This window comes from Pseudorasbora parva, chromosome 16 (assembly GCF_024679245.1).
Source record: "Pseudorasbora parva isolate DD20220531a chromosome 16, ASM2467924v1, whole genome shotgun sequence".
Classification (NCBI taxonomy): Eukaryota; Metazoa; Chordata; class Actinopteri; order Cypriniformes; family Gobionidae; genus Pseudorasbora; species Pseudorasbora parva.
Genome location: NC_090187.1, coordinates 3,136,610 through 3,163,578, shown reverse-complemented (window position 1 = coordinate 3,163,578; position 26,969 = coordinate 3,136,610). Strand labels below are relative to the sequence as shown.

At 37.2% G+C, this 26,969-nt stretch overlaps 1 protein-coding gene across 2 annotated transcripts in view; it reads left to right on the top strand.

Annotated features, from left to right (window-relative positions):
- ppp1r37 (protein phosphatase 1, regulatory subunit 37) overlaps nt 1-26,969 on the top strand; it is a 65,829-nt gene that overhangs the window by 7,493 nt on the left and 31,367 nt on the right. The window contains exons 2-3 of one of the 2 annotated variants that reach the window (XM_067420062.1): nt 26,163-26,260; nt 26,492-26,536. In XM_067420062.1, the coding sequence (XP_067276163.1) occupies nt 26,163-26,260; nt 26,492-26,536 (143 nt within the window). The remainder of the gene's footprint in view (nt 1-26,162; nt 26,261-26,491; nt 26,537-26,969) is intronic. The other variant, XM_067420063.1, reaches the window with a different exon arrangement.

The window sequence follows — 26,969 nt, the reverse complement described above, 5'->3', positions numbered from 1 at the left end:
ACATTACTTAGAATAATTAATTCTTTATAAGTATTTTTCATTGTCAGTTTGGTAATAATGAATTAACATGTTAACTAATGAAGTCGTATGTCTCAAAGTTTTACTGAACAATAATAAATAATTAGAACAGTTCTAATCATTAGGGCATGTTGTAGTCCAGATTAAAACATAAACATGTTTAAGTTTGAAAATAAATAGCCTATTAAGTCTTTGGTGCTGTGATGAACAACATAGATACATACAAAACACACAAAAAAACGAATGGCTGTTTTAAAAACTACACGCGGTTGGTTTTGTTTGCAGGGACGCAGAATACAGCGGTGTTGAGCATTTATACGGTTGTTGGGCAAAGTATTCTTGAGTGCATTATAAAAAAAATATTTTTTGTTAATAAATTATTATTTACGATATTTTAAAGTGCCCACGTTAACAATATCGTGCATATTCATTATCGTGATAAATCGCATTATCGAAAATCGGCACATGTCTAACCTTAACCTATACCATAAACCTATACTTGGAAAAGTGTATTTTAAAGGATCCAGGTCCTGTTTTTCCAGGCTGCTGGTGGTAATAGCCTGTAATGTTCTGATTAGCTATAGCACAAAGGTTGCTGATTAATTTCCAAGTAATGTTGTCCGTGGAGATTTGCAGCGATCCCAATCCTGCTCTGCCACTATTATGGCTTTGAGCGGAGCACAGTGTACTCAGTCGCTTCAGCAGGACTTTCCTTACAGCAGCGGGGCTGAATTGCAGTGGAGTAACCAAGTAACTATAGTTAGTTGAATTACTCATGCGAGTAAAACCAGATCTCATTAAAGCTGATCTTAGAATGGTAGCTTTTATGTCACAGGTGTTGGCAGGTCTTTTTTCACAGTCACACATTGTTCTCTTTGTTATTTAGGTATAAGGAAGTAGTTTAAGTCACCTGACTGTACTGTACACTCTATAATTTCCGTAATTTCTGAGGTTGAACTTCCCCCTTTTGTAGCTTGGTTTCCTACACCCTTTCCTCTGACCCAGAGTTTTGGTCTCAGGGAAACACTGAGTGTTTGTGTCTCCTTTCAGTGACTTAATGAGAGAGCCAGTGGATCTGAAACCAAGCTGTTTGTTTAGTTTAATTTGTCTGTGTTTTAAAAAAAATGTCTGTTTTTTATTCTACCATTCAAAAGTTTAGGGTTTGCATGCTGTATTTTGTCAGTTATTTACAAATTAAAATAACTTACTGTTTCTATTTTGATTTATTTAATAAAACACTAGTACTGCATTTAAAAAATATATGATATACATATTTCCATTTTATATTTATATTTTAAAGTTTTTAAGTATTATATGTAACCCTGGGGGCGTAATACAGAAACTTTCTATCTTAGGTCTGAAAAGTTAATTTAGGATTTTTCACAATTTCGTTTTACAGAAGCAAATCTTAACTTGATTTAGGATTCTTATCCTACCTTACAAAATCTCATCTTATGAGTCCCTCCAGGATTTCACAATATTTGTTTGTGATTTCTGTTCAGAAATTGGGTGGAAATGTTTTTTTTTACCGCATTTACCATATTATGTATTATGTTAGATGCACAATAGTCATACATGACAATAGAACAAACTAAATACACACATCCTATATATTTATAAATCGTATATTTTGGCTTGACATTTTGCTGATTTTGCGTTGTTTTCAGCAATCGTGGAATCTCGAAAAACTGGAGGGACTGATCTTATCTGTAGCGAGGAAATCCTAAACTGCTCCATCTAACCTAAAATCACAATGAGGAAACAACCATTGAAACGTTAATGCCTGTTTTATAAATTGCCTTTTGCAACAACAACAGAAGTAAGGTATTAGTCATTTGAAGAATGACCGATAATGTGATGGCTCGTTGGCCTCTGTTATGCTGGTCGCAATTCATCAACTAACTGCACAATCATGTGTTGTGGGAGTCTGTAACTATTTGAAAAAGGGTGAAAAAAAATCTAAATATTGAGAAAATCTCCTTAAAAAGTTGTCCAAATGAAGTTCTTAGCAATTATTACAACTAAATAATGCTTAATAATGCTTAAATAATGTTTGACATATTTTTTATGAAATTTCTTCATGGACGATGATCTGTACTTAATATCCTAATGATTTTTGGCATAAAAGAAAAATGTATATATTTGGCCCATACAATGTATTGTATGCTATTGCCACAAATATACCCGTGAGTCTTATGACTGGATTTGGGGTCCAGGATCACATATTTATCTATATTTAACTGACCCCAAACATTTAAATGGTAGGGGTATCTGGGTTTTTTGGGGTGTAGTGTTGCATTTATGCTGATTTGTCACTTAGTGTCATCTGCCCATTTAACATACAGTAGATTAGGGTTTGTCAGTAATGTGAAACTATATACCAGTAAGTAATGCTTTGTATCATATGATTCATGGATGGGTATAAGATATATATATATATATATATATATATATATATATATATATATATATATATGGTATATCTTCCAGCTCATTGCAAATGTATTTTTGAAGTTTTTTTCTCTTTTTTTTCTTCTATTGCTTTCATTTAGGATATTTTCATGTCTGAAATTAATATGGATGATGATTTTCTAATTTTATTCACCTCTAACATGGAATTAGATATTTCTATATGTCAGATAACACTCATACATGTCTTTCCGTCTAAAAACATGTCACATGGAAATTTTCACAGAACTATACCCCGCTGCAAAGTGTGTTTGAAGTCTGAACGGAGCTGCGCTCATTTGAGCTGCGCGGACAACGAATGCACCCACGGGCCGATCTCGTGACAGACACGATACACAGCGCTGGAGATCCAGTGAGAGAGCGTTTAAATTCACCACAGAATTAATAACATCGCTACTGTGATCTAGTGGAAGCGTTCGGCGCAGATTTCTGTTATGAACCCCAGATATCAGATCAAACAGAGCTGACGTGGAGACAACATGAGCGAAGGTCAGGGGTTTCACTCACAAATCACCAACATTCACCATGATTTACTGTAGTAAAACCACATGGATTTAATGTTGTCATTATTTATTTTAGGATTCGTACAACCTTTTGAGATTGAAATTCAAGCGCTTTCCAATGGTTCCGTAGGCTACACTTATTTGTACACTTACTGCACTTATTTCCAGCACTTCAAAGCTCTAAATATCCAAAATATGCTATTTTTAATGTGATGGTTTGTAAAACTAAAAGTTTAAAGGGGTCTTGTGAAAGAAATAGTATTTTTATTTTTTTTATTTTTTTATGTTTAATCCATTTTGTGGCAAACAAGCATTTTTTATTAAAAAAAGATATGCATGCCCACCACTATAACCAGCAGAAGAGCACTTATTGATTTATTAGCCATCTCCACTCCCTAATATATGGAGAAAAGTACGAAGTCACCAAGTCTCATGAAAAAACTAAATTACACAGAAAGCAAGTAAAGAGCTCATTTTATAATAACTGAAGCTGTCGGTCAGTTCAGTGTGAGAATATTGAAGAAAAATAGTAATCTATTTTTAATAATATCATTAGCATATTATTAAATAGCATACCATTTAAATTTTCCCTATACTTTTTTGCACATTACTGTTGTTAATAAAAGTTAATTTGATCTGCATATCAATTAATAAACCTTTGATATGTATACTGTATATTGCAAAAGATATGGTGCCCATTTATACTGTGGAATGGTCTGGGTTATTCACATGCTGAAAGTTTGGCACCCCAGGTAGGCACTCTACCAAGCCGCAAATATTTTACCTAAACAAAATAAAGTTAAAACTTGTTTTGAACAATTTCTTTGTCATGCAGATTGGGCAAAAAAACGGGGATTTTTTTTTGTGGCCATATCGCCCAGCCCTAGCCTAGAAATCTAGACGCACCCTAGCGGCGGCAAATTTAATTTGCACCGCACGCGAATGACACGATTCGCGCGAGTGATTTACATGTTAAGTCAATGCAGAGACGCGAATAGGCATTCTGTGGCGCGATTCGCGCGAATGAGGCGGCAATGATCACGCAAATTGAGCATTTTGAACACGAGATTCGCGCGAACCATAAGAAGGGAAGATGTGTTCGGAGTTTAGCCGACCGGATACGGTGAATGTTTAATCAGTCAGCGAGCTCTGCTTCACCTTCGTTGCTCTGGTTGGTGTAGTGCTATCCTATCGCCTGCAGAGGGAGTTTGAAAGACAACCGTTTATCCGCCCCTCGGATTGAGCCGTCAATGGTGAGTTTCCAGACCAAACATCTTGATGTGGGTCTGGGTTATCAGGCTAGCCCAGCCCTAGCTTGTCCTGAGAATGATTTAACACTTTTTAACACTGCTGATAGGTTTCATTCAGGTACTTTTTGAGGTGTCTTAGCTACAGGGAAAGGGCATGGCTGGCGTGGGTGTGTTTTTCTCTCTTGACACACACACTGCCCCCCATGACCGTAGCACTGCTGTGTGAATGGCTTTGAGGTCCTCTGGCATGAGGTGGTGTGAGGATCTATTTTGAAACGTATCGCTCAGATGTTAGTGACCCGTGGCCCCTCCTGCAGATCTGACAGTGCATGGGCTGAAATATCAGTCATTTTTTGAGTGATATTCATTGCAAGAATTCTTTAGGTCAAGTTTGTAAAGCTCCAGAGCTTCAGCATTTTAATTTGAATTGACCGTTTTTATATGATTTATTTTGCTTGGTTTTGCTCTTGAATTTAATGGTGTTACAGGGCTTGATGCTTACTCCCGTAAAACTTGTAATATTATTTCCAATAATTCTAAATTAGGTTTCTTTTCCTGATTGAATTGTCACATCCTTTGCAAAGGTGTGTTTATTCTGCAAACAGTGTGATGGAGATCCGTACGAGCATTAGGGCTGTCAAAATTGCTCAAAAATGACGTTCGAATATTCCCTCAAAAACAAAAACAAATATTCAAAGTATTCGAACATCTGGGCTGGCATTTTGTCAATTTTGTGCATTACGTCAATAACAGGACAAATTAATACAAAGAGACATTTTTTTGTATAGTTTGTATAGTTTGTCTATTTAAGTTTATATTATATATATATATATATATATGTATAATTATTATATATAAATTAGCTAATGGCCAAGACCGCAGACCTCTCTCTCTCTCTCGCCCTCACTGCGGATAACGGTTTAAATGAACAAACTTTGAGTGCTGATCAAGAGTTTTGTGAGACTCGCGACTCTTGTCCCAAATATAGCAGGCTTCATTCAGTGATTGAAACAAATATTATTAATATTAATTGAAGTTTTACAGCATATTGAGTGCTCCGAGCGAGCTGTGCTGTGCTAAACATGGAGCTTTTCCTTGACATGATAAATAATCACACCAGTGAAAGCAGCGCATTTATCCTTTATTGATGCAATATCTCTTCAGTCAGTACAGTAGCCTACACTTTAGTAATGCTTCTGTTTAATGTTAAATAAAATGAGGCATGGTATGCTAACTGTATCTTACATAGCTTGCATATAACTTTGTCTCGCGGCTCAACAATTTTACCTCCTACCGACCAAAATCCAACGTACTTCCAGACAAGGCTTTTTAGATTATGGAGTTACAATCTCTTTCTCTGCTGCTCTGCACTTTCTGCCATCTTCACTGCAAGACTCGTCCACTTTCAAGTGCGACTCCTGTGACCTGTCTCTGAACCCCCATGCGCGCGCTCACTCACAAAGCAGACAGCCACGCCTCTACAGCGGCGGGGGATTTTTTCTGCCTTTTTAAAAAAAAAATTATTTGAATATTAATTTTCACCTTCGAAATTTGTTTTTTAAAAACTATTCGAATTTAGAATATTCGTTGACAGCCCTAACGTGCATTTGTTGAAATTCATTGCTAATGTTTTGATCATGGCAGATTTAGTCACACAAATAGCACACGTGTATTGTGAAGAAACAAAGACTGGCTTTATGACACATTCACTGAAGCAGGATTTCGCTGTGGAGATCGTTAAACTCCAGCGCCAGAGATCAGAGTTTAGAGATCTGGAGGCTGAAATTGAACGAGCAGCAGCTTACGGAGGAGATTGTGTCATGAATTACAATCTCATTTAGTCTGTGGTATTTCAACTTCGGGAGCAATTTTTCTGAGCAGTGAAACATTGGAGCTTTATTACAGTTTTGGAGAAATATCTTCATGTTGAGGGGTTGAACAGATTTTCTTTATTTTTTATTTTTTTCCAGTTGTTGTATTACAGTCACCTTATAAAGTTCTTGGGATCTTTTTACCATGCCTTCATCATTTACTTTTCTGCTTCTTTTTAAATGGCTCTTCATCATCTGATAAAGTGTGATAATAAACCGTAAGCCATTACATTCACTGTATTTGTATTCATAGCCTTCAATATCAGAATTGTTTGTAGGACATCATTGGACTGTTTATTGTTAATTCATATTTTTATTTTTTATTCAAATTGAAAAACGAATTATTACTTTTATTAGGATATACCGTATCACCATTCAACCAAAAAATACAGAGATGTGATATCCACCAGCCCTAATTTTAATTCCCAAGCTTTCGATTTTTATGTGTGACGATTACTTGATTATTTGTTCGTATATTCTGTTTTTATTGTTGCTGTTAGTGTTTTGCTGTTAGTGTGTTCTGTGTCCCTCAAACTATTGAGGGTGTGTATGCGTGCTTGTCCTTGTTTTTGTTTTTAATCTGCCTAGGGACAATAGATGAAAATTAGCTGTGGTGCTAGCATATTTACATTGTGTACTTGCACTGATGTTCATTAATATGCACTGTCTCTATCTAAATAAATAAATGAAAAGATTCAGAATCGATTTATTTGGGATAAATATGGCAAACTAATGTTAATTGATACTATATATTACTGAACTGATTTGTATACAAACACTTAAATTACACTCAAGGAAGTTTAAAAAAAAAAAAAAATAGTTATAATAGGCCTAATAACTAAAATTAATTAGTTTCTACTCCAATTCATTTGAAATGTTAACAATTAAATGTTGGCTGTCAACTTAACGGATTTATTCGAACGTGCATTATTGAAGAAAATTACAAATTATAATGAATATGTAATATGGTGCATATATTTTGTAAAATGCTGCTCTAGAGTAGATTTTTTTCCGGCTGACTAACGAGTTTATGGTCATTGAATATTTTTTCTGTGCTGTTGTGATGTTACGATGTGATGTTATGTGACAGATATAAGCAACTAAAATCGAGAAAAAAAAGTCACCTGTTATTCAGTTCTATAATTTGTCACAATCAACAGTTTTGCTCCTCCTAATGTTCTTCAAGTTCAGTTGTTAAGGGGGTGTATTAAACTAAGAAACCAAGAATTTTTAGCTAATTTTTTAATTTTCCGGTTTAGAAACACTGTTTTAGACTTAGAAAATATGAAAATCCACCATTGAAATATTAACTATTAGACTATCATCGTCTGATAAAGCGTGATAATAAAACATAAATATTCAAAGCAATTACATTCACTATATTTTTATTCAAAGCCTTCATTATCAACATTTTTGTAGGACATCATAGGGCTGGATGTGAAATAACATTTTTTAATTCATTTTTATTTTTTTCAAATTCATATTTTTTATTTTTTATTCAAGGAGATAATGGTTTCAGTGAAGAGCATGCTGGAGTTGAAATATGAGACATGTTGTATATGAAGAAAGCACACCATAGTTAATATCAGTACAGGGCCAAAGAGCCCATAGTTGAAGAAACACTCAACCAAACACAAAACTAGTAGTTACACCAAAACTAGCTTTTGTGGTAGGCTTTGTCTCATGCCTTGAAATGAACTGAGTGATGTCTAGGCTTGTTTGATGGAACAGGAGGACGGGACACCATACTCAAGTCTTGCTCAAGTGTGTGAGCGTTTCTGTCTGTATCCCCGGAGGGGCTTGATTCTGTCTGCTGACAGCTCCTCACATTAATTGCCAACATTTAGCTTTTGTTTACATATCATCCTTATCGAGCGGCAGTGCGCAGTTTAAAGGAGCTGTCATTATCTTCGCTCTGAGGAAGACCAGTACTTTGCAGTTTGAAGTTTAAGCAATCACAATCCAAGATTTTGTTTAAACTGAGACCTAATTATCATTCTGCCTGATGGATTCACTTTTATAAACTTTTGCGATGTGCCACTCTGATTTAGGGGTGTCACGAATCCCCAAATCTTCAGTTTGATTAAATTTTCGATTCTAAGGTCACGGTTCGATTCGATTCTCAATTTTTTTACTTTTTTTTTTTTTTAAAGCACAGGTTGATATGCCATTTTTAAACTCGACTTTTACCTTTGTTCACAATGTACCGCACTACATTGTCAAATTTAAAACATTTAAAAAACAACATTATGTAATTAACTTATATCTACTGTCAATTAAAAACTTAAGCGTAACCTGCCATCTAGTATATAGTTTCTTTTTCTCTTCTTCACAGATGATGGTATTCAGGTTCACAACAAAACAAACAAAATCAATAAAATGTAATGTGACGTGACAGTCATGAAGCTCTCGGTTGCTCTGGAGGTCCAGCAATCTAGCCAAGGCAACTAAGTGTGCTCAGACCTTCAATAACTTTCTCCTACATTATTGTACATGGAGGGAATCACCGTAGATGTGAGATGTGTCTACGTGGGATTTCGTAGCGTGGTTCTACACATTGACTCTTATTTTGAAATGTCTGTGCCTTACTATTGTAGTTGCAGGATGCTCATTCAAGTTCACATGAGGAGATAAAAAATGCATCGTACAACTGTCTAAAACGTATAACTAAAACATTGTAAAGAAAATATTGTCATTGTTCATCAGCATTAGTTCATAAACAATTGCCTGGCATAAATGTGCGCTATTCATTGAATGAATAATTTGGAAATGCGTGAGCCTGTAGAATGTGCAACACTGCCGCGCTTCCCCCGTTTCCCCGCAGTGACAATTCAAATGTGCACATCTTTTACACAGGAAATCAGAATCGTCCCTCTCTAACATTTTGTCTCTTTTTTTTATTTTTGTTTTATTCGTTGGTAAAAAAAATGACAGTAGATTTTCGTCATAGTATTTGTCCTCCAAACTAGTTTTTATTTAATTATCGTCTTGTTTTCGTCCGTGAAAAAAAGGTTGTTGACAAATTATGACACTTTATTCGTTAATGAAATGAACTCTGCTTCAGTGAAAGAGGAGGAAGTTCAAGTTCTGTTGATTGGTCTCCTGCATCTGCAGTTGCCATGCTATCTTTTGAGTAGCTGTAGTTGTTCAGGTACGTTCACACTGAACACGATTAGAACGTCTGGAGCGAATGATTTCCATGTTAAGTCAATGGAAATGAGCGTTGACGCGATTCCGCCTCATTCGCACGTCCAGTTTGCGCGAATAACGCAAATTTGAAGCGAATTGAGTGTGATATGCGCGAATGGTGCTTTTTGTGCATTCACCCGTTTGAAGTGAATTTGCGCCTATGTCCGAGATTAACTTTTTTTTTAACTTTGGCGTCAATTCGCGCCGCGTTAACCAATGAGGAGCCTGCTTGCTGCTTTCATGTGGTAAAGTGACGTGATGAGAAACCTTGCATATAATAAAAAATAATGTTATTTTGTCACTAAATGTAGTTTTAATGCTTTTTAGTTGATAATGTAGTTGTTTAAAGCTAAAATATGTGGTTTACTTATAAAGGCAGTGCCTATTTAAAAAGAACACTCTTGCATTTTTTGGAGTTGTGAGATCCAGCGATCACGGGGCGCTCAGTGCTCATTAACCCCGGCGAGAGCAGCCTTTCATCGGCCATTCCTCTTTAGTGGTTAAACATGACAAATAACAGGGTATCCGCGGGGTCTTGAAAAGTCTTAAAAGGTGATAAATCAATTTTGGGAAAATTAAGACCCTTATAAAGTATTATCACGGCTTTATAAAGTCTTAAATTTTGAAAGTATTTTGTTCAAGCTTTGTCAAAAGAGTTTGACTCCAAAAAGTATTTATGAATATATTTCTTTTCATGCCCTTAAGTATTAAAAAACAACTGGGTGCTCAGTCTGAGATTGGCTCGGTGACGGGTAAACTCGCTTCACCTACCGAGCTGTTTCACCTCTTTGTAAACTTTGTTCAATGGATGCGAGTGCTGCCGTATGTGCGCATATGACCAGTCGTTTTCTCCGTCATCACTCGCGTGAAGACGCGCTCTGAGACTCGTGCGCGCTGAGAGATCTGACGCTGTGCATCATCCGAGAGCGTGCGCTCGTCTCACAGCGTGCAAATATTGAGTTCTCTTTCAAGTCTTGCGCTTAAACGGACAAACACAAGAAGTATGTCAACATGTCCATCTTGATGAGTATCCTAGCAGACATAGTCTGAATATGCCTTAAGTGAACTGTATGCACAGTCGAGAAAGACGAGCATATCCCTGCATCAGATCTTAAAGGTGCAGTAGCCTTTATTGCTGCCTGAGTGATGTCCTTATATTTAGTTTGACATTAAACAATGCTCTTGATTGAATAGCTTTTGTAAGTTTAATAAGGATTAATCTTTCATTTAAACAGTTAAATATGCAGTTATTTTACATTTGATTACTTTATTCAATTTCTGTACCTTTCTGCAGGCCAGTAGGGATGTGCATTATTATTTAATGTACACATGAGTGAGGTCGAGTTAAACATTTCAGTTTGAATTTTATTTTTTGGTTTTCGGCTTTGGTTTCTTCTTTTTTGGTTTTGGCCAAGAATTTTGATTTCGGTGCATCCTACTGACAATGTTCTGCTCAGTATGTCGTCAACACGCTAGTGCTGCAACGACGCGTCGACGTCATCGATGACGTCGACTACGGAAATACGTCGACGTTCGTGAAATGCGTCGACGCGTCGTGTCAGACGTTCATCTCGCGTAATGTTGGCTTCTGCTCCTGGTTCTATCACAAAAACCTAGACCGCGAATATCAAAAGTATGGGAATACTTTAAACAGAGGCCAAACAGTGTTTCCCACACATAGACTAATTTGTGGCAGACTGCCACATAATCAATAACGGCCGCCACATTCGTCATTCATTCATTTTTATGCTATTTAAAAGACGCACGCATATTCGTTTAGCTGCATTTCCTTAAATTCTCTCTCCGCCCTTTTGCGCGTCTCTTACTCACTCACACACACACGCGTTGCATTCGACTGTAAAACAAGTTTTATTGCATTTTGGCGCATTTAGTATGACATAGCTTTTAAAACCAGAGCAGTTGAATAACAGAGTTGCGACACGCCTTCATCACGCGGCAGCGCGCGGTCACGGCGCTCATATAATTCTAAACAAGCCAGCGCGGTGTCAATCAATACAGACCAGTGTTTCCCAACCGGGATCCCGAGCAAAAGTTGCGGGGACGCACTTACACTTCGGTTCATCTGGCATCTGATGACGCATCTTTAATATGGGTTGTAACTTGAAAATAATGCTGTATGTATGTTTCTGTCGATGGATACACGTGCTGACTCCTCAGGTATACACTACAACAACAGCGATAATAAAAGAAAAACGTGGGCAAAACGGTCTCTCTTTGTAAACTTTATAAAACGCATGCGAGTGCTGCTGTACGTCCGAATATGAGCAGTCATTTCACCGTCATCACCCCTGTGTAGCAAGGAGACTCGAATGAGAAGATCTGTCTCTGTGCACTCGTCCCAAAGTGCGCAAATATTGAGTTATCTTTCAAATCCTGTGCTTAAACGGACAAACTCACAAAAGTATGTCAAAATGTCATAGCCTACTCTATGCCTTAAGTGAACTTTATACAGAAAATACGAAGACTATCCGTGGGTCTTAAAGGGGCAATAGCATTCACTGCTGTCTGTTTAATGTCAAACAAAAGATAAAGACATCACTCACTGCTCCTGACTGAATAGCTTTTGTAAGTTTAATAAGGATTATTTTTTAATTTTAAACAGTTAAATGTGTGGTTATTTTACTTTTGATTACTTAATTCCATTTCTCTACCTAAAAACTAATGTTAGACCTACCTGAAAATCCTGAAAAGCATTGTTTATTTTATTCTCATCTTTGCTCAATAGTATTTATTTGTGCTGCTGCTTCTATTTAAGTTATCTGTTCTTATTTTCTTTATTTTCATTTGACAGTAGTCCTTTTTCCCCTGAACATAGCAAATACCGAACTGTACTGAAACGTGAAACTAAAACCGTGATACAAAGTGAACTGTGAGCAGTCTGTACTGTTACACCTCTAGCGTAACTTATGTGAGGGGGTGCCACAGAATTTTGAAAAATTTCAAAGGGTAAAAAAAGTAATCGTTAGATTAGTCGACTAATCGAAAAAATAATCGTTAGATTAGTCGACAGAAAAAATAATCGTTAGTTGCAGCTCTACAACACGCTTCAAAGATGCCAAAACGAATAGTGTCATTCTTGGGACTAAAACCATAAAACTGGAATCCATAAAAGACCACAAATCATAGTGGAAATTTCAGTATTTCATTGAGACTTGAGATTAAATAAAGTATTGCAGAGCTTGTAGCATTAATTTTTACATGCAGTTACAAATTGTCAGTTAAAAACAAAAAAGTGGCTGGTAAAAACATTGAGTGGTAGACTTTGAAAAAAGTTAATTTCCATCCCTGGCGAGCGCTGTCTACGGGTGACGTCATGTATTTTGCGAAATGGGCAGTTAGGTGATGTGTCGCCCTCTATACGTTGCAAAACAGATATGCAATATAAACGATACAAAATTGGCCTACGATAGAGATTTTAAGTCTATTTCGATTAGAACTTGAAGTGCGATGAGGTCTTAAAATATTTTGAGAAGGTCTTTAAAAAGTCTTAAAAAGGTATTGAAATTAACTTCAGGATTCCTGCATATACCCTGAATAATTAGTCTTGTGTACATCTAATGGGCGATCTTTGGTCCAGTTAGTCTATTGTTGCCTACCAAATCATTGTGACTGAGAGTAAAGTGAAGTTTCATAACTTTATATTTTACATGCAGTGAAGATAATCCAGGTAGTGCGTTGGCTGAACCACGTGTGGCTGTTAATGCTTAATATATATTTTTTTGAAAATTAAAAGAGGCAGAGTGGCGTTTTACGATATATTTCACCTGGAACGCCTTTAACACGCGTCTATTTTGCTTCAAATGCGCGATTTCTACGCGCGTCTAATTTGCTGTGGACGCACAAATGGATTCAAACTGTTCACACGCCAAACTAGACGCGATTTTGACGCTCAATTCGCGTTTAGTGTGAGCGCAGCGTTAGAGGAGGTTGACTCGCAGCACTTCAACAATGTGTTTTTTTTCCGGCCTGGCAACCAGACGTGACATTGGGGGTGTGGCAGCATCAACGATTCCATTTTTAAATTCGAAATTCGAGATTGTGACTTAAAATCGAAATTGTGACACCCATATTGATTAATGGTTGACTGATATTGTTTTTTTTTTCTTGGCCGATGCTAATATTTTAGAGAGCAGGGTGGCCAAAGGTCGACATAAACCAACACGTTCTCACTCCCAACTCGTCACATGGCGTCACTTTTTAATGCACCGGTACTCCATTGATTTCAGTTGTTTCCCCAATGCGTCAGATCAAGACACATTTGATTCATTGCATTTGTAAAAGTAAAAGTACAGGCTACTTTCATATTTTGGAGCAACTAACCCCACTCCTAGCCTAAAACCTACCCACTTCTCAACAATATAAAACACATAACATGCAAATAAGTACGTAGTCATACAATATCTTTATGTAAAATACATAGTTGATCTTAATGTTGTAATTCCTGAAATGATGATCCCACCGCACCATGAGCACACACACTTCTTATCTCATATTTAAGCATCACTCAATTGGTTGTGAAACACATGAGCCAATGGCATTTCACTATCAAAGCTGATGTAACGTTTCTTCCGGTGGCAATTTTTGAATGTGTGTCTGGTGGATGGAGACACTGATCCCTTTTGGCGATTTCCTTCACACAAATCAATTGTTTGGCCTCTGAATGTTTGGAATATTTGTACTTTTTTTATTTTATAAATTGTGCCTGCAGTACCATCTGCCTGTTTTTTTACATCATATAATACACACATGGGTTGTTTACATGTTCAAACATTTCTAAAAGGCGTAAATAAATAAATATAAATAAAATTATGCTGGCTGATTAAATTGAAAAACACACTCCATAATGTCATAACGGCAAAATTATAACTCAATATATAATCGATAACATTACCATGCCCAACCCATCTGTGTGTGATGCCAAGGGTTTCTGATTAAAATCAATGGAGTACCTGTGCGTTACAAAAGTGACGTGCCGAAGGGTCGGACTCAATATGTGACGAGTTGGGAGTGAGAATGTGTCGCATAAACACTTTATATATTTTAGATGGCAACTTCTTGATTCTGTGATCCTATTACAGTATTTTTCTCAAATAAAGAAATTGTTTATAAATATATATATATATATATATATATATATATATATATATATATATATATATATATATATATATATATATATATATAAAGGAAGTATACACTTTAACCAACAGTACACTTTTGCTTTTAATTAGGTTTTTGCACATTTCGAATTTTTTTATATAAAGACAAGGCAAACACTAAGTTTACATATGGCACACAGTAGAAATGTAATATTATAATGTTTAATATTTATTTATTTAGTATTTCTAGTACATCTATAATATATGTAATTAATGTTTCTCACAAGGCAATTGCAATATATTCAGATTCTAGGTCTTTTTGTTGCATGTATACCTTTTTTATTTTGAGTAGTTTTGATGTTGATTTTAGTTGCATTAACAAAATTATGATTTATAGTATTTGTAGTTTTTTTTTGTGTTGTTGTGTGGTTTGAGCTGGATTAAAATGGCCTCTGGCTTTGTTGCATCACTTATTAATCTTCTACAAGCACAAATTAATATTACGCAGTTACTATGCAGGGGCTTCAGGGCAGGCAAGTCGACTCTTCCCGAGAATTTTAGGGATGTTTCACAGGAAAGTGGCACAGGTCATTTACACTGACATTTGAAGTTCTGTGGTTTGCTTTAACTGCTTGCTCAAAGTCATGCTTTTTGTGGTTTAAGTTGTCATCAAGATGTATTTAACATTTCTGACAATGACCTTCAAAACCAGAGGGTTTAGTGTAAATGTACTTATTTTGCTGAGCACAGTTAAGCGTGTAAGTCACTCATATTTCCAAGTGATTGACAATAGAAATAAAAAGGTGGTGCAGTGTATTCAAAAGAACACCTTTACAATTTACAAGCTCAGTTTTCTGATGTTTGCTGCTTTTATATCAATGGTGTACTTGCAAGTATGCATTTGACTGAATTAGATAGTGTGGTGGATGTTTAGATGTGCAATGATTTAGTTATACTGCCTTTTTGAATTATGCTATTTGACAACTAAATTATTTTTTTTATTATGAAATGTTCCTAAACTTTCAGTAGAACTTAATGTTCAGTAGAACTGAAATGTTTCAAACTTTCAACTAAACTGAACTTCCAGAGTTCAGTTACTGTTTTATCTGCCACTGATGTAATGTAATGTAATGTTACTCTAGGAATCGTTTCAGAATATCATGTTACTTTTTTATTACATTCTGTGATTTTAGGCTATTTAACCAACTAGTGGCACGGTGAATTTGAGTGTATGCATTAAGGGTGCTTTCACATCTCTAGTTCGGTTCATTTGGTCCGAACCAAGGGCAAACAATTATACATTGTTGCATTTTTCAGCTTTTTTGGTTCCTTTTCACACCACACTGATTGCTTTGGTCCGAACCAGTTAAAACGAACCAAAACGCAGGCACGTGACAACATCCACATCCCTCATTGGCCATGGCGTATTTCCTAAACTGCTTTTCGATTGGTCAGAATTTACATGCGGAAAAATTACAACAGAAGAGGCAAAGCCAGCAAACTATAATAACACTATGGATGGAGAGACGACTGCGTGACTGGCCATAATCTACTACACTGTCCCCCGGTTTCACAAACAAGATTTAAGCTAGTCTGAGACTAAAATGCATGTTTGAGCTGTTTTAACTGAAAACATCTCTTAAAATATGTCAGTGTAAATTATAATGAAAACAATGGCCAGTTCCATTGTTTTGTTTCAAGATGCACAGCAGGAATGCTTTTTTTCCTTCTATGACACATTTATAAAAGCCACTTATCGAACTAAGGCCTAATCCTGTCTTAATCTAAGCCGGGTCTGTGAAACCGGGCCTGTGTGTGTTTACCACAGTATGCAAACAATACATTTCTATAATGAAGCGCGGATGCGACGTGAAAACAACATTCTAATGCACTGCAGACGGCGAGCGCGCATCACTCGTCACTTCAAGCAGAGGCGTGCATTAATTATTCTTAAATGACATGCTCATCTTCCCAAAAATATTTCCAACGATCTATCAGGTAATAATGTCATGCACACAATGTAAGCGCAGCTAACTACGGCAGCTGGTTTAGTCCAAAAATGATCAGTACTTTTGCAGTTGGTTCTGTTCGAGGTCGGATCACGTTCTCACCACAAACAAACCGCTCCAGAGTTCGTTTGAAAGCATATCGAGACCAGCTCTTCAAGGAGGTCTCGTTACGCTTGTTTGGTCCTCTTTTGGTGCGCACCCGAGTGCGCTTGCTGCTTTCAGACCTGACCAAACGAACCGCACCAAAGAGGGAAACGAACTCTAGTACGATTCAACCGAACTAAATGAGGCAGGTGTGAAAGCCCCCTAAGTCAACTGACACAGGAGTTGCACATATACATTTCTAGGGCTGCCCCCTAATGGTTGATTAACAGTTAGTCAACATGAAAAGTCTTGGTCGACCAAAATGTTATGTGTCATTTAGTCGCATAAAAGAAAAACTCCACAGGAAGTGGCAAAATCTCACAGCCTATGGTGGATGTATCGTTAACGGCAGGAAATCCAAACATGGCTTATCATTCGCTCTAATCAGGATGCTCTTGATCTGACATCTCGGTCTCTGTAAACCTGAACACTTAAATCTTTAGTCGAGGGCAGCACGACTAAATTTCATTGCAGCATGTGTTGTTTACTATATTTAAATAAAATCAGCATTGGCATCATCTATCATAAACTGTTAAAAAACATTATTCAGATAAATTTTTTGTTTTACAGAAGAAAGTTATAGGTTGGAATGACATGAGAGAGTAAATGATGATAATTTTGGGTAAACTCATGTTTCTGCTAGGCCTGTACGTACTGCAGTACCACTCTCTGTGCAATGATCTAAGTGTAATGAGTTTGAATCTGAAGGGGCAGTCTTTAATTTAGCCGTCTGGCCAGCTCAGCAGCACACTTTGGAGAGACGCCATTCAGAGGAATGCAAACCACAGGTTTCCCTAAAGACTGTTTGCTGAGAGACAGTTCTTCATTAATTCATCCCACTCTCGTCATGCCATAATCTATACGTAGTGGATGTACATTAGGAAAGGAGATAGTGTGATGCTTTAGTGTTGTGGTTAATCTGAATCACCATACCATGTTGAAGTCTTACCACTACAGGTCTATGTAACTCAGTAGATCTGGAAGCTGAAAGTGGTAAACACAGAGGCTACACACACCCACAATCACATTTGGCTTTTTTTTTTTAAGGTTATGAAATCTACACAGATGGCGTGTCCAAATAGCGGTGCAAATTTGGTAAAAAGACTAATGCTGCACTTGAAAAACATGCCTTGAAGAGACTTCATGGCAATGACTAAATTATTTCATCTAATGCCAAAGTTGCTCTGCCATCTGTGAAACTACTGGAGGAGTCAGCCGTCACGTAGTCAACATGTGAAATTAAATGGCATTTGTCTGTGTGAATTTGAAAATATTAATGAGTGTTTGGTACCATTTTCCCAATCTGGGAACGTTTACCTATGCAGAGTCTTTGTAAGCACCGTCCAAACAAATGCTTTTCCAAGGACACACTGTACACAGAGTACATGGAGCACATTTAGTGCCCTTCTCTGACTCTACCTAGTCTGACACAGCATAAAGTCTAGTCTTTACTGCTTGAATTAAACATTAAATCAATTCTTATAAGCTAGAAAAGGTGATCAGTCAAGTGCAGTGAGTGATTTCCATTAATGAAAGACAGCAGCAGGTTTATTAGGCTGCTGTCACTTTAGGATTTGAAGCACATGACATGGCTATTTGCCACAACTTAAAGGGGGGGTGAAACACTCAGTTTCAGTCAGTGTCATGTCAATCTTGAGTACCTATAGAGTAGCATTGCATCCTGCATATCTCCGAAAAGTCTTTATTTTTTTTATAATTATATAAGAAAGATGCGCTGTTCCGAGTCTTTCCGAAAAAAGCAGAGCGGGTGGGGGCGTGTCGTGTGAGCGGAGCTAAATAATGACGTGTGCTCGCTGCTATTGTGTTGAGTGCGTCGTAAAGCTGTGTCATCCCTAACAGCGGGAAAAAACTTTATTCAAAATAAAAATATGGCTTTTAATCAGATACAGCCATACATCTATGATCCGGAATCAGACCCAGAGGCTGCAGTTGAACAGGAGCAGCAGCAAAAACGACTAGAGCAGGACGTCTCTATGTGGTACAAGTTATACACTAACTATATAATATGCTTAGCGACTTGTGTTATTTACATATTTATACTTGAATTATATCGTCGTATTTTTGTCTTTGAAGGTGTACATGTAGGAAATGCAGTTGTGCACGTGTGTGTGTGTGTGTTTACGCGTGGTTTGTGTAGACAAGTAAGCGGACTGGTTTTGCACGGCAGGCTAGTGTTTACATAGAAAGACACGGAATAGTAGCGCATTTGAATGAAGAAGCGTGCTTATTTAGTTCAACATATCTCCCCACTCTTTGTGTATTGTTGTTTGGAGTGCTTTTACAATACACAGACATAAAGTTACACATATAGTGGCCAGCTCCATTGATGCATCGCATGCTCCATTGATCAATTAACTATACGTGATCATGTTTGGGCTACTTGATGAGCATAGGCAAAAACACAGACATTTGAAGCAGTCTTACTCACCGCCTGCGGTTCTAACGTTGGGACCTTTATCGTTGGGACTGCTCCATCCTTCAGCATTAGGCGATCGGAAAATCCGGCGTCGAATTGGGCCTTGTTTATGAAACAGTTTGCACCGAAATGCAGTGAACAGACATAAACCTTTGCGGAACTCAGCTGCTGATCCGGAAAAGCAAATTACATCCACTGTTGCCTTAACGCGGGGTTTTTTGGCAATCTGTACAGGGCTGTCTTGGTCTGGCAACCAAAAACGCACTTTTTTGGTGACATTGTTAATTTCTTGAAGTCACATCACCTGTGCAGCGCAGCCTACGAGCCCCGCTTTGATGGGCGTAGCCTGTTGCTTTCGCTCTCTCTCTCTCTCTCTCACGCTCTTCCGGTAGAATTGCCCGTACGGCCCATACAAGGAAATTCCGAAACTTTAACGTCAAGTGGACCCATGATCGGAAAAAAATTGCCGAACCTTATGACTAACCGGAAGTAGTATTTTTGACAAAGAAATACTCCCATCAAACGTCCAACATTAGTTTTTGAAACTTTGTCTATGTTTAGTATGGGATTCCAAGTCTTTAACAGTGTAAAAAGATCAGTATGCATGAAACAGCATTTCACCCCCCCTTTAATTGAGCACTTTTTAACTAGTTTAAGCTAATGTGGATACTCAACAAAACATACATTTTTACATAATTTTGTGTTTTTGTCCATTCAAGCATGAAAGAGAACTCAATGTTTGTTCACAGATTTTAGCTGTTTTTGTGTGTCTTATTGTGCTTGAATCTTTAATAGCATGTGTATGAATGATAGTGTGCTCATTGTACCTTACCGCAGCCATAGAATGAAAATAAATGGATGCTGTTTTAAATGCGTTAAATATTTTGAAGCTGTATATATTTAAAATATAAATAAATAAATGAATAGCACGTGTTAGGCTAATCTGTTAATCTAGAAAGATTAAAACGGAAAACTTGTAATTTGGGGAAAATAAAATGCATTTCTTGGGGACGTGAAAACCCTTAAAAAAACGTTTAATAAATTGGTGTTGATTTGGGTATATTTAAAAAAAAAATGTATTAATTGTACAGTCTTTTTTTATTGTTAACATTTAATTTATACAAAATGTTTTATTAAACTAGTTTTTTTTACTAATTTAAAATTCTTAATTCATATGAATATGTAAGTATTATTCAATTCAATTTAATGGAATTTTACTTATAATAGTGTTGTCAAAAATATAGATTTTCGATATGTATCGATTCTGAAATGGTTCCAATAGTTTGCGCTCACCAAAAAAGCATGCGCACCACTGATCTATATAAGTGCACATAAAGCCGCCTCAAACTGCTCTGGAGTACCAAATTGAGTTGTTTTTTGTGGCATATTGCGCTTAAACCATTAAACATTTTGTCGAAATGCCCGTCCTGGCGAGTCAGTTTTGGGATGTAAATAGTTGAGAATGACAGCACATGTTGTGTAACCTCATTGGATCTGTGCATATGCTCTTGAAGTGACAGCAGTCTAATACAATTTCAATTTCTAGTTAAACCGCATTTTTTTTTTTTTTTTGACAAGTTGCCGTGAAAACCTTTTGAATTTCTGTGTGTGTTTAATATGACGATATTTTTTCTCAAATTAAATGATAAAATGCTCATGAAGTGACTCTCAGAGCAGCTCTGGAGATGAAGTTCATAAATTGAGGCTGAAAAAACACAGCGAGCGTCACGTGTGCTTGTGTGTGCTCGTGTGCACGTGTGTGGTGAATGAATGCGCTCGTCTGCCCCATTCATGCACACAGAGACATGTAGAACATGCAGTGTTTTTGTAGTTTTATATATTCACAGACACTAGTCTATATTGCAATTTGATTGAAGTGCACTGTCCTGCTTTTTATTTATTCATCAACAATTTTACAAATGCAATGAATTATGAATCAGTGTATCGATTCATGATTTGTACTTCATATTGGTGTCAATGAAGGTCTTTCGGAGCCATCCGATGTCAACAAAAATATCTTTGTTTTCCGAAGATGACCGGAGGTCTTACGGGTGTAGAATGACATTAGGGCAAGTAATTAAACGTGCAGTATGCAACTTTTGGCCACTAGGGGTCACCCATTCAAAATAATAACAACAGACGTACTTTGATGACGTCGGGAAAGTGCGTGTCCTCATGGGAGTTGTTGTCATTATTGCCACTGTCAACCAGCGAATCTGGCATCTCCAGCAGAAAACATGTTCACTGACAAGGTAATTGTTATATTACATCTCTATTATTGTTAAGTTTAGTTACGGCTTTTCACTTTATATAATGTCAATCTAATGAAATAGCAGCGAGCTACCGTTACTTAACAAACTTATCAGTAACATTAGCTAATGTGTGAGACAGAATGTTGTGCGGGCGGTCGCTATGTCAACACACCTATAAGTTGGTAGGCTATGTTGACATATTAACCGCGCATCATAATTTGAGTTACTCAAATTATAGATATGTTGACATGGCATCCGCGATTGTCGAACATTCTGTATATCAACTGTTCAATAAGGAAATACATTTCAATTTAGTTTATCATTACCAACATAAAACAGTAAATGAGAGAACCAGCACCAGCAATACGTTGTTCATTGGAACACGCGCTGTCGCTTCCCACGTTCATCAATCATTCTAATAAACATTTATTTTGGAACTCAGAGATATATGAATAAGTAGATCATTATTAAATCGATATTATATGTAGCTAGTATTAACATATGATAAAAGTGACGGTCACCTTATATTAATTGACCAAGATAGTGGCATATTACCTTATGAAGCTAACGTTACTTTCTCCAGCTACATATAAAACCAATAATAGCTAGTCCATCTGCGTTTTACACATGACATCATCGTGTCACAAAATATACGGATAGAAATATACTTTTGAATCAGTTTTAAAAAGTCTCAGTTTCAGTCTCCAAAAACACAGAATCCGCCTGTTTGAAAAGCCGATGCAATACAAAATGTAACGTTATACGTATTCAGCTAAACGCGTCTCAATGTGGTCAAGATCGCTATGCAATATGCAAACATACAGCATGTTATGATTATATGATTATTATGTTAGCTGAATGGTTACTTAAATTACCTGTTTATTAAAACGAAAGCGAGATCAGCATATCTCTCTGCAGTCCGAGCTTGTCACGAAGATTTCGCCATCTTTCAAAGGCTTCTCCAAGGTTTACACGTCTCTTGCTTCTTCTACTGTCCCAAAATCTTCTCAGGGTCATTTTTTTTCACCCGTACGTTTGCGCTTTGTTGAGCTGGCAGAACGTAAAGGCAAAGAGTAGTCATGATCCATTATCATACAGACTTTTTTATACGGGTGTTCCCCTTATACTGTCTGTCAGTGTTCCTCTTTGAGTTTGGCGGTTCCGCCGAGTTCCGCAGGAAGCAAGACGCAAACGTGGATATGACGAGAAAGACGGGCGACATAATGGAAATAAAGACACGGTCCGTGTCTTCGAATTAAAATATTAATTTCTCTGGATTTAGAAGTTAATTGGAACTGTCGGGATAATGTTTACACACAACTTTAAAAAATATATAACATAGATATAGTGATCTTTTATATTTTTAATGCTGAAACATTACATATTGTGCCTTTAATGACAGAATTTTCATTTTTGGTTGAACTAAGCCTTTAATGACAAACTGTTACAACAAATGTTTGGGTAAAAATAACCATTTTAACTTTGATGAAATAAAAACTTTCAAGTAACCAAAAACTTTTGTAAAGTAACACGTTTTGTCCTTATGACATTGCAGTTTTTAGTTATTATTGGGTGCTGGTTTGCTATTGCTTGCATATTAAATTTGGGAGATGTAGACTGGATTAAAGAAGTATTGCTGAAACACCAGAAGACGTTCCAGAGCTCCGCTCATGGAGAATGAACCATTGGAAATCTTTTAGAGCAGACTTTAGTTTAATTAGACCGCCTGAGGAGGAGACGAAAGACACACGATGCACCCTTAGCTAAATCGTCTCATTCGTTCATGTATTGGTGTTTATTTATAGCCCATGTTAGTGATGGTGGCCGTGATTTAGTCTGCAGCTTATTTGATGATAGCAGGCGTGGAAAGGACCGCATCTAAACGTGTAATTATTATTAAAGTCATCAACCCAGCACATCATCACTGCTCTGTGGTGTTCATACGTTTGTGTGTGCAAAAAAACAACAGAAACTCTACAGCACTTTGACTTTGTGAGTCTTTCTCTTGAATTCAGTGTTTTTACTTTTTAAGGTATATTTAAGGTTATTTTGAACCTAATGACCATGTGCCACGTGGGATGCTGTCGATAACCATAGATAATCATTTCAGCTTATCCCTAAGTGTGTATAAACAAGCAGAACCCGCATTTTCCCATGTGCAATAATTACTGATGCTCAGAGCAGGATTTTTGCAACTGATACTATCTATCGAAGGCATTTTCAACGATTTCTCGTCTGAAAAATTGGCATACTTAAATTTATGATCTCAAGTGCATGGTCCCATTTAAAGTTTTGCAGAAAATAGGCTTTTATCATGTTTGGAGGTTAATATATTACAACAATGAAATATATACACTGTATTGGCAAAAGTTTGCCTTTACATGCACATTAACTTTAATGACATCCCATTGTTAATCCATAAGGTTGGATTTAATATGTATTTTGCACACCCTTTGAAGCCAAAAGAGCTGTTACTCTTCTGGGAAGGCTTTCCTCAAGGGTTAGGAGTGTGTTTATGGGGATTTTTGCCCATTCTTCTAGAAGCTCATTTGTGAGGTCAGGCACTGATGTTGGACGAGAAGGCCTGGCTCTCAGTCTCCGCTCTAATTCATCCCAAAGCTGCTCTATCGGGTTGAGCTCAGGACTCTGTGCAGGCCAGTCAAGTTCCTCCACACCAAACTCGCTCATCCATGTCTTTATGGACCGCTTTGTGCACTGGAGCGGAGTCATGTTGGGACAGAAAAGGGCAATCCCCAAACTGTTCCCACAAAGTTGGGAGCATGAAATTGTCTAAAATATCTTGAAGCATTAAGAGTTCCTTTCACTGGAACTAAGGGGCCAAAACAACCTCACCCCATAACCCCCCTCCACCAAACTTTACACTTAGCACAATGCAGTCAGGCAAGTCCCGTTCTCCTACCGCCAAATCCAGACTCGTCCATGGGATTGTCAGACTGAAGCGTGATTGGTCGCTCAGAGAACACGTCTCACTGCTCTAGAGTCCAGTGGCGGCTGCTTTACTCCACTGCATCCCACGCTTTGCATTGCTCTTGGTGATGTAAGGCTTGGATGAGCTGCTCGGCCATGGAAACCCATTCCATGAAGCTCTCTCCGCTGTTCTTGAGCTCATCTGAAGGCCACAGAAGTCTGGAGGTCTGGAGCTGTTGACTCTGCAGATCACGGTACCACACTTCAGTTCACTGAGCTCCTGAGAGTGACCCATTCTTTCACAAATGTTTGTAGAAGCGTCTGCATGCCTAGTGCTTGATTTATACACCTGTGGCCATGGAAGTGATTGAACATCTCTATTCAATGATGTGGAGGTGTGTCCCAATACTTTTGGCAATTGTGTGTGTGTGTGTGTGTGTGTGTGTGTGTGTGTGTGTGTGTGTGTGTGTGTGTGTGTGTGTGTGTGTGTGTATTCTAGTTGATGAGTTATGATCTTCCAGCCCTGTTACAGCTGTATGCTCCTGTTCTATGGTGTATGGTAAATCAAGACCTGTCAATCTGAGCAATCAATCCAATCCAAGCGCGCTCCAGCTGTAAAAGTGTCCAAATGGTCTCTACACATCTTCACTTACCACCATACCAGAGATCCAGTTTACATTGGCTGAACTTTCAAATGATATTGGAAAGCACTGCATCATGATCTAGGGGTCATTTGTAGTAAAGAAAAGCTTGCATTGTGACTGTTTACTGTAAACGTGTCCATTCGTTTGTACACACAGATGTATGTGGTAATCAACAGGATGCACAGCTGGTTTACATATACAGGGGGAAAATAAACCAGAATTTTAACTTGTACACTGCACGTGTGTCTCTTTGGTCATGTACACACTGCCATAAACCAAACAGAGCCATAGCGGTTACAAACGCTGTAGTCGTACCACAGATTTGGTGTGATTAAAACCAAGATTTTTATTGACAAGTCTAATCTGCCATTAACAGATCAACAATGGTTCATATGCTCGCCATCTCCTGATTTGTGCCCAAAATAGATAATGTAAATATTAAGTCTGCTCTTAAAAACAACCCATTATGAAGCAATGTAGGAGAATGGTTAGTATGCACAAACATCGGGAAATTGTATGTGTATGTTTGTGCAGTGTCAAAAGATCTATTCCGATTTGAAGCTTGTGACATATAAACACACACAACAACCCAATCACTTTATTTAGCGACCATGTAAACACTTGATTTGGATTCATCATCTATCAGAATAAATCTAAAGGTGTCCATGAAAATGTAGCTAGTTAGAAATATTGACCAGAACAATTTAAAATTATTTAAGTTATGTTGAGTTTTTTTGTTGTTGTTGATTATTTTCACCTACTTTTATGTTGTGGTTTAATGTCTTTGTATAACAAACAACACTGTACACCAAAAGCGAACACCAAGCGAATGTTCACGCTGTAGAGCCCTGATATTTTAGCTTCGCCTTAAACCACCTTGCACTGCACGCACGAATGTGTCACCTAGAAACAATAAGTCTGAATGTATGAAGTCATATGACTGTAGACAGCGCTTAAAAGGTCTAGACCGCTTGGTTCTTTGAGTGTGTGTATTCATGTGCTACACAAAGGCCCTACTGAGAGCGCTCAAGAATCACAGTGTACACACACTGATCTCCTCCCAGACTCAACGAGGACAGATCCGTTTGCCCTCACGCTCGCTCCCTCCTGCCTTACATTGTTCAAACTCTCTTTCTTGGCCTGACGTTACACATGTGCCTATGAAGGCAGTATTTTAAGGCATTGTGAGAGCAACAGCTGTTCCAAACATGAAGAATGAGATTTAGGCTTTAATTTAATGCTGTGAAGAAATAGTTTAATCTGTTTTTGTTTTTCCATTTAATGATAAATTACCTTTGACCTTGTTTTTTGCTGTTTTGTCTCTGCAGCCCAAAATGTGACTGTGGAGGAGATTCTGAATGCCTACAGACAAGCATGCCAGAAGCTCAACTGCAAACCAATCCCAAAAGTGCTCAAACAGATTCAGGTAACGCATCTGCAAAAACATCCTGGAAATTCTTCAAAAGTCCTCTTTGAAGTCATAAAGCATTGCTTTCACACCTAGGTCATTTTTTCCCCATTAAGAGGCAATATTTGCTTTGTAGTAATTGATTACCATATTTAATGCATCTCTGTTGTTTTTATGTCAAATCCCTAAATGTATTCAATCAGTCAGAATACTATTGACTCTCACCAATTTTATCAACATGAACAAAAGACATCTTTATACTGCAAAGGTGGAACAGAAGCTGCATCTGACATGGTATGTTTATCTGCACAGACTGTTTAATGCTGATCAAAGGTGGCATAGATGTATTTACACAACAATTGCACAAAATAGTCTACATAAAGGACAGAACTGCAGTATAATGACACGTCATTGCAGAATATGCAATGCAATACAATACAGAATATACAATAAAATACAATCCCCTTGATGTAATGATAGTAAATACATAAAAAATTGCAAAAAAATGAGATTAAAGATTAGAAAATCAAGATATAATTTTTTTTTCTCGTATCATAAAGAAAATAAAAATATATATAGAAAGCAAGCAAAGAACGGTCCATGACAAAGTCACAGAGTTATCACTGAAGCTGTCTAACATTGCAAAATTAATCTCATTTACATTATATCTGCTCTTTGTTTTTATGATGAGAGAGTTAGCAAGATTGCAGAAATTTCTGAATTGCTG